This window comes from Castanea sativa, chromosome 6 (assembly GCF_040712315.1).
Source record: "Castanea sativa cultivar Marrone di Chiusa Pesio chromosome 6, ASM4071231v1".
In the NCBI taxonomy this organism is placed as follows: Eukaryota; Viridiplantae; Streptophyta; class Magnoliopsida; order Fagales; family Fagaceae; genus Castanea; species Castanea sativa.
The window spans coordinates 59475585-59484740 of NC_134018.1; the positions used below are offsets into that span (position 1 = coordinate 59475585).

A 9156-nucleotide genomic window follows, 5' to 3' on the forward strand; every position below is an offset into this window, starting at 1 on the left:
GACCCAGAGCCTTCGCTCAAGTCTCAGAGCTCAAATTCCTGGCTTGGAATGGGCGAGCCAGTAAAGAAGCCACAATCGCACCCAGCCAACTAGAACCAAGTTAATGTTCCAGCACTTTCATGCCCCCACTTGAGTTAAAGATTCACGCTACTGAATCCGGCGAGCTAAAACACATTGTCAAAAGCTTATGAAATGTTGAAGTTCTTGTGTTTTGAGCGATGTGGGATTATTGTGGACCTTTGAGACATGTTTATTTTATTTCCTTTCCTAACTCAAATCTCAATCATTTACATTCGCACTCTCTAAAAGCCCCAATTGGGTTCATTTATTAGTTTGACAATTTTTAACCTTGTTTTGTGAATTGATTTTGGTACAACAGAACAAATAAAATGAGTCAGACAAGAAGTTTTTGACAAAATTGGGATTTAACCATTTGAAACGTAGGAGGAACAATTTTTTGATCTAGTGTAATCCTTATGTCCATTTCGGATTTAAATGTTAAATTATAACGATGGATCAATAATTTAGTGTGATCTTCTACCATTTTGAAAATATTTCATTTATTGGACTTCATGTTTAGGCTTGTATTATTGAAGATTAAATGGCCTAATTGAACAATGATTGTGTACAAGAATCACATATTGAGCTTGTGTAGATCTCAAAATTTATCATCATCTGCCCCTTGCTACCAAAAATTTCAAGATCAAAACACAAATCACTGTATATGTTTCTCATGCTATAATATCCTTTCACCCAATGTAGAGTGATACAACTTACTAGCAATATTCTTATAAAATATGTTGTTTAAGTGAATTTCTTAGTCTCTTCTAGCACCTTTCCAACTGATTTTTTAAAGTTTGATGATCCTCTTAGATTTCTTAATTGATCGCACCACTCTCCAACACTTTTGATCAAAATTTATGAAATAAAACAATTTCTCGAAACTTTCAAGCTTCTATTGTTAAAAAATGAGTTTGAAATTTTCAGAGTCACTTATTAATATAAAAAACTTGGGCAAATAACACTCCCCTCCCATAAGGTTTGGGAAAATGACACTTACTCCCAAACTTAAAAGGAAAAAACATTTTCCCTCTTTGACATTCATTTAACTAAACTTTGTTAAATTGATGATAAAAATGTTGTGTACTAACCTACCCTTTAGTTAAGAACATATTTCCAAAATTGCCCTCAACTTATTCTTAAAAGTTTTACAAAACCCAAAATTTCGGCAATCATCCCTTCCCGCTCATCCTTTCCCGCTTCTTTAAAATCCTAGATTGATGTTAAAGACTTTTATTTACAAATTCACAGTAACAAATACACCTCAGCTGGTCCCTTACAACCTCCCATCTCATGGCCCAACAATGATTCCGCAATGATTATGACAAAAGCTGAATAACCAGGTAAATGTTGACAAAGCCCTCAAAATTTCTTGTATTTTAGCATAGCTGAGCCATGGATTTTTGGAATTTTTGTGTAGATAGATTGTTATGTGCACAATGGTATACTATTCACAAAACAATTTGTAAAGCTTTAATTTTTTTTTTTTTTGAAAAAGCTCGATTCTTGTTGTTGTTAATGGGTTTACTTCAAAGTTCAAAGACATTTTCGTTGATGGACTTTGTTTAAAAATGCTCGATTTGTTTGTTACACAATGCTTTGGATATTTACTCATGCTCTATTATCTTATTTCTTCTACATTTTTTTCCCCAAGATTTTATATTTGTTGAATGTCCTAAACCAAAATTTTGAAATTAATATAACTAAAAAATTAGTTTTTGAAAAGTAGTTCTAGTATTTGGAAAAAGCCCAAACTATTTCCCTTGTGTCTATAATGCTTGAAAGGTAATTTGCAATTCAATAAGTGGATGCTACTTGTCAATAATTCAGCCAAAGAAACAATACTTGGTAGTAAAGAAGTAAATGTAAAAGTGAGCTGGAAAGTAGAAGCCAATAGCCATTGACATCTCACCTGACGTGCGATGAAAAATAATTTATTTGAACTTTTAGAGTTTCTCTTGTACTTTTAATAATTAAAACTAGCTTAATAAATCTATAAATAGATATCCTGTATGATGAAAATGTGGTCTAACAAAATAAATTGCAATGAAATAAAAACAGCAACACAACAACACTTTGATAAACATATATATATATATATACACACACACACGTGCACCTATGTAAATTCTATCCAATTTACCCATGTCTAAAAGTTTTTTATATTGATAAGTGGCTCTAAAAATTTCAAACTCATTTTTAAACAATAAAAGCTTGAAAGCTTCGACAAATTGTTTTATTTCATAAATTTTGATCCAAAGTGTTGGAGAGTGGTGCAATTAAAAAATCTAAGAGGATCATCAAACTTTAAAAAATCAGCTCAAAAGGTGCTAGAAGAGACTAAAAAATCCACCTAAGCAACATATTTTATAATATGCTCTTTTCATCTTTTATTTTATTTTATGTGAATTCTCTTTTCTCTAACCATGATTAAACCTTGGTGAAGAGAATCTTTTATAAAAATTAGAATATTCCGTTACTAATATTAACAGAAAGGGGGAGTGTTATTTTTTTTCAAATCTCAAGGGTGAGGAGTGTTTTTTCCTTTCAAGCTTAGGGGTGAGTGTCATTTCTCCAAACCTCAAGGGAGGGGAGTGTAATTTGCCCTAAATTAAATAATTTGAAAGTTTCATGGTTTTAGATAAATTTAACAAAGACTATCTTTTGTATTGGTTTTCTTTTTAACACAAAAATAAAATATTAGGTATAATTTAGTATTGAAATACATTGAGTGTTAATTTACTTGAGTTTTGATATCATACATATTATCTTGAAATCCAATTAAAATCCAAATTAACTTGTAATTGTAGTATAATTTTGTGCCAAATTTCTATTGTAATTTCCTTAACTTTGGTGTCAAGTAATTTATTAACAATACTCAGTGCCAAGCTTGGGGGTGAGTGTCATTTTTCCAAACCTCAAGGGAGGGGAGTGTAATTTGCCCTAAATTAAATAATTTGAAAGTTTCATGGTTTTAGATAAATTTAACAAAGACAATATTTTTTGTATTGGTTTTCTTTTTAACACAAAAATAAAATATTAGGTATAATTTAGTATTGAAATACATTGAGTGTTAATTTACTTGAGCTTTGATATCATACATATTATCTTGAAATCCAATGAAAATCCAAGTTAACTTGTAATTGTAGTATAATTTTGTGCCAAATTTCTATTGTAATTTCCTTAACTTTGGTGTTAAGTAATTTATTATCAATACTGGGTGCCAAAGTTGAAATAAACACCTCACTCACCTAGTGAAGACCATTTTATTAGTATTAGTTTTGAATGTTTTTGTGTGTAAGCATGATTACAACATAGTGACCTTCGGCTTTCTAACGCCAACCTCTCTCTTCCCTCCTTCGTCTCTCTTCCTCTCCTTATTTAAGTGAATCACTCCTTCATGCCTCATCAATATTTCCCCTCCTTTTGCTCTTCCTATCTTTCATGGTTTCAAAACTTCAGAATTGCAGCTTTCTCTTCCCTCCTTCGTCTCTTCCTCTCCTCATTTAATTGAATTAGAAAACAATATATTTGAAGAAGAGCTCAGAAATACTGACAGACAGAATGTAGATGATTCACTTCAGGAATTTACATAAAAAATTTCACCTTTACATTTTCTTAGTCATACAGGTTTGGGCCATTTGTTCATGTTTCGTTTGGGAGTGTTTCTTCTTAATAATTAGCTTAGATTGATGGGTTTGGAGCCCTGTAATGGGTTTTGCTAATTTCAATTATTATTTACTTTTAAATTAAGAGACCAAAATGAAAGCATTTTTAAATGTAAATGGGCATAAGTGTAATTTACTCATTTTTTGGGGTGAAAAACTTCTTTTATGGTATCATAAGGTCCATACTTCCATTTCTTATTAGAAATTCCTTCAAAAGAGAAGATATATCATGCATCTGGTGCATGTATCCCTCGTCTCAGTGTTGTTGAGTCGTCCCACATTGGTAAGGTGTGATATTGAGAAAATATTTATCATTTGTTCCGCGACACTAACTGCCATATGCAGTTTTGGTGTTGGTGTGTAAGTGTATTCTCTTATCTCATCCCCTTCCCCTACATGTGTATGTGTGTGTTTTCAAAAAAAAAAAATTAATTAATTTTTAATAGATTATTTTAAGAAAATTAAAATACTACTTTTATGAAAAATATAATAAATTGTCAAAATTTTTTTTTTCTTTTCCTATAAATTATTTTAAAAAATATTTTTTAGACCAATACTATTAAGACATCCTTAACTTTTCCGCTAAATGATCGACAAGATGCATCAAGTATTTAAAAATTTTAACTCAAACTTTTCAAAAGTAAAGTCTTGATTTTTTTTCAAAACCATCCTGTGGTGTAAATTTGAAGCTAAACAAGCACGCAGTACGGGAGAATAATGTAAATTACCTACCCGCAGAGAAAAAGAGCAGGAAAATGAGAATAGGCTCCTTCCTGCCTCAAAGTACAACACACTCACACTCAACAGACACAGACACAGACACAGACACAGACACAAACCGTGCCATGAAAACCCCTTTCATGTGAATAGACATGGATTTTGTTTCTCTTTTCCTACCCTTTTTCATTCTAAAGCTTGTTATCAAATTAAAGTACCCAAACTTCTTCATCATTAGGAGTCTCTTCCAAGCAACACTTATCCACCACCACCACTCCACCACCACCACCGTCCCCACTAATCAATTCCCTATAGACTATACTATAATATAAAAAAATATACCCACCCACTCACTCATTCACTCATTCCTTTCTTCACTCTCACATGTCACAACTAAAGTAACCTCCTTTTTTTTTTTTTTCAATCCTAAGTTTCTAACATCTCAATTCTCGTTTCTCAAACCACATTTATCCATACCCATTTCTTAGTTTTTCCAAGCTTGTAACTTTAAAAACTTCAGGAATTGGAATTGTGGCTTAGTGGGTTCATTGAGTTTGAAACGATGCCCGGTTTAGTCTCAGTGCAGCAAACACCACCTCAGACACCGCCCGTACCCGTTTTCATACCCGGTGACCGGACCCGGGTAAATGGAGGTTCCAACAAAAGCCCGTCTCCCTCCAATTCACGAGCCCGGCCCGGAAAGAAGACTCCGGAAAAGGTACCCACTACGAATTCCTCGCTCGAGAACCCGGATTTGGGTCCGTTTCTGCTGAAGCTCGCCCGTGACGGTATGGCTTCGGGTGAGAACCCGAGTAAGGCGTTGGACTACGCTCTCCGGGCCTCCATTGCTTTCGAGAATTGTTCGGGTTCGGGTCATGAGGTTGAGCTGGTGATGAGTCTGCATATTGTGGCTTCGATTTACTGCAGTTTGGGTCGGTTTGAGGATGCGGTTCCGGTTCTGGAGCGGTCCATTGAGGTTACGGATCTTGAAAACGGGTCGGATCTTGCGCTTGCGAGGTTCTCCGGGTACATGCAGCTTGGGGACACGTATTCCATGCTGGGGCGGGTGGACAAGTCCATTTCGTGTTACGGGTCGGGTTTGAAGATCCAGGTTGAGGTTCTGGGTGAATCGGATCCGACAGTTGCAGAGACTTGTAGGTAAGCTAACGGCTCACTTTAGCTTGTGATGTTATGGGATGCTAACGTGCGCTTGGCCGTTGCATTGAGATTTGGGCAGTTGGGCCCAACATATCTTCCACCTCCAACCAAATTAAATTATAACTTCTTTTTTTTTTTTGCTAAATAAATAAATTTATAAAAAATTATTCTTAGTTTTATTAATGATTTTTTTGATCTACTACTTTGGTAGAACTTATTTATTTAGCTCTCATTCTTCACACACAAGTCACAACCATGCATCACCTCAGAGTTTTATCCTAATTCATAACTAGAATGATTAATTTTGAAAATTTTGACCCTTAGCCAATGTTTGATAAGATGTAAATTATTTTTCGATTGTAAAATAATTTCAGTTGAAAATATTTTTCTTTTCGTAATATTTTCCTTATTTTGGTTGTGCATGTAAAAGCATTTTTCCAGAAAATATTTTCCTTTTTTGGGCCCCCGAATGTGGTGGTCGAAATAGGTGGAATATAATAATATATTAGTTGATATTATGTTATGCATAGCAGAACTATTTAAATCATATGTAATTCATCAAAAAATATAAATCATATTTAAATTAAAGAAAATATTTAAATATTATAATCAAAATTGAAATATAAATTAGATAATAAAAGTACAAAAAATTAGAAGAATGCACATCGTGTAAGACTAAGTTTTTATCAAAGGTAAAATGAGGAGCATATGGTTACTTGTAATTTATATTCTTTTATATAAAACTAAAGTAATTAAGACAAGGTGCTCAACCTTCTAATCTAGCATTACTGAGTTGCCCAACAATTTGACTTCGGAAATGGCAGGTACTTAGCTGAGGCCCATGTTCAAGCAATGCAATTTGATGAGGCAGAGAGCTTCTGCAAGAAAACTCTTGAAATTCATAGGAAGCATACAGCACCAGCATCCCTTGAAGAAGCAGCAGATCGACGTCTTCTGGCTCTCATTTGTGAGGCAAAGGGAGATTATGAATCTGCACTTGAGCACCTTGTCCTGGCTAGCATGTCAATGATTGCCAATGGTCAAGATAATGAGGTGGCAGCTATTGATGTTAGCATTGGTGATGTTTACTTGTCTCTCTGCCGATTTGAGGAGGCTATTTTTTCCTACCAGAAGGCACTTACAGTCTTCAAATCCACAAGGGGTGACAATCACCCTTCTGTAGCATCAGTCTTTATTCACCTTGCTGACCTCTACTACAAGACAGGCAAGTTAAGAGAGTCCAAATCATACTGTGAGAATGCCATGAGGATATATGCAAAACCTGTTCCTGGCACCACATTTGAGGAAATTGCCAGTGGGTTGACTGAAATCTCAGCCATCTATGAAGCCATAAATGAGCCGGAGGAGGCACTGAAGCTCTTGGAAAAGGCAGTGAGGTTGTTGGAGGATACCCCTGGGCAGCAAAGCACAATTGCAGGGATAGAAGCACAGATGGGTGTGCTGTTCTACATGATTGGGATGTATGGCAAGGCTCGGAACTCTTTTGAGAGTGCTATAGCTAAGCTTCATTCCAATGGGGAGAAGAAGTCAGCCTTCTTTGGAATAGTGTTGAATCAGATGGGATTGGCTTGCGTGCAGTTGTACAAGATAGATGAGGCTGTCAGGTTGTTTGAAGAAGCGAGGGAGATACTAGAGCAGGAGTGCGGCTCATTTCACTTGAACACAATTGGAGTTTATAGCAATCTTGCAGCAGCTTATGATGCCATGGGAAGGTGAGCATTCTTTCATGATCATTTCAAGCTTGTCTTTAGTTCTTTCTTAGCCTTTTGTTTGCTATGTCTTGAGTTTTTCTGCTGAATCACCTTTTTGTCCCGTTCCTCTCTCTTGTAATATTGTTATTTTAGACAGGTCCGTGATTGTTCTCATCATGCATATGCATATATAAGTATCTTGCACACCCTGATTATTTCTGAAGGCATTTACAGTCTTCAAACCCCTAGGGGGTGGTACTTAACTGATCACACCACTGCAAGTCTTCATAACCTTTAAGTGAGCCTTCTGTTGTCTTGTACTCTAAGCTCTAACCACAATCTGTCATGTTTTCCAGGATTATTATCATTTAACCATTTGAGACATACTGATATACTTATATTTTCCCCCTTCTTTTGGTAGCCTATCTCATCTTGTATGAATGTTAACCATTGAAAATTAGTGCATGCACTGTGACATTGCAGAACAGCCCACTGCCACTGACCTATACAGCTCAAAGAAGATACTCATAGAATTGTGGATACATAATATCTGAACCTTGTTCTTACTTGTCCCTTTATGATTTTAGTGCCCTATGTTACAGAGTTTTGGTATTTATTACAGGGTGGAAGATGCTATTGAGATACTGGAATACATCCTCAAGGTGAGAGAACAAAAGCTTGGAACAGCAAACCCAGATGCTGAAGATGAGAAAATGAGGCTAGTAGAGCTTTTGAAAGACACCAAAAGGACTCGGAACAGAAAGGGAAAATCACTTGAAAATCTTCTTGATTCCAACTCAACTAGGAAGAAAGAGGGAACTAAAAAGTGGTCTGGATTTGGTTTCAAGAATTAACTAAGAATAAGATAACCTCTTCTGACCTTTTCCTCTCACTGACTTCAGTTTTTTTTCATGTAGAAGATCAAGTTCTTACAATTGCTGGAGCTTTCTTGATCCTTAATAATTAATTTCCACTTTTTAATTTATTATATTTCCTTGAATGTTTTCTTATAAAATATTGAATTTGTTTACCGGATGAAATGCTCATATGCTAGTGAATATAGTTTTGTATTTGCAATTTGTCAGGCTGTTATTGTTTCTCTGATTACTAGTATTATTTAGGGGTGTCAATGTTTGACACGACCCGTGAACATAATACGAATTTTTATGGGTTTGGTTCATAAACGAGTCGACCTGAAATAGTGAAACATTCTATTCACGACTCCAACTCCAGGCATGTAATCTGAAGGCGGTTGGTCTTTTGGTTTTTTTTTTTTTTTAATTAAACAATTTCGGTGACTTCTCTTATCATAACCCTCTTTGAATGAATTGTTTTCATCCATTACGGCCTAAGTGTTTTAGCCTTTAAGTAGGTTTTACTGTTTATTAACTTGTCTCACATAATGTATTCTAGTGGAATGTAGTTGGAATACATTGTAGCGGATATTATTTTTCATAACAAGATGATGGTTCCCAAATATTATTTTTTTAAAATAAATATTTAATTTACATGCATATAACTCTATTCCAAATACATATAAAAAGTCATGTATAAAAAAGCAATGTTCTTTCACAAAGTTCTAATTAAACAATTTCTACAATTTCCAGTAACAAGAAAATTACATTATTTTTAATAAGATAATTTTTTACATAATAATTTTTCCAAAAAAAAAAATGATATTTACCAGTTACATGTTCCCCAATTTATTTATTTTTTTAACGTCAACCAATTTTTTACAATTTCTTTTAAAAAATTTAAGAAATTTCGTACCCACCTCCAAACACCACCCAAAAAAAAAAAAAAATCTGCCTCATCGTAAATTTGCATCAGTGCCACAAAAC

General features: G+C 34.5%; 1 protein-coding gene across 1 annotated transcript; it reads left to right on the forward strand.

The window, feature by feature from the left end:
* Window positions 1-4420: 4420 nt before the first annotated feature.
* On the forward strand, window positions 4421-8394 carry LOC142641658 (protein KINESIN LIGHT CHAIN-RELATED 1-like). The gene is made up of 3 exons (XM_075816137.1): window positions 4421-5603; window positions 6428-7336; window positions 7938-8394. Exons 1-3 carry the CDS (start codon window positions 5008-5010, stop codon window positions 8167-8169), a joined length of 1737 nt encoding a protein of 578 aa, XP_075672252.1. The 5' UTR covers window positions 4421-5007; the 3' UTR covers window positions 8170-8394.
* Window positions 8395-9156: the final 762 nt, after the last annotated feature.

Bases quoted from the DNA above. Each gene is read 5' to 3' on its own strand.
- LOC142641658 (XM_075816137.1), top strand. From the start codon at position 5,008: ATGCCCGGTTTAGTCTCAGTGCAGCAAACACCACCTCAGACACCGCCC. The intron at 5,604-6,427 runs GTAAGCTAACGG...CGGAAATGGCAG, and splicing joins ACAGTTGCAGAGACTTGTAG to GTACTTAGCTGAGGCCCATG. The intron at 7,337-7,937 runs GTGAGCATTCTT...TATTTATTACAG, and splicing joins GCTTATGATGCCATGGGAAG to GGTGGAAGATGCTATTGAGA.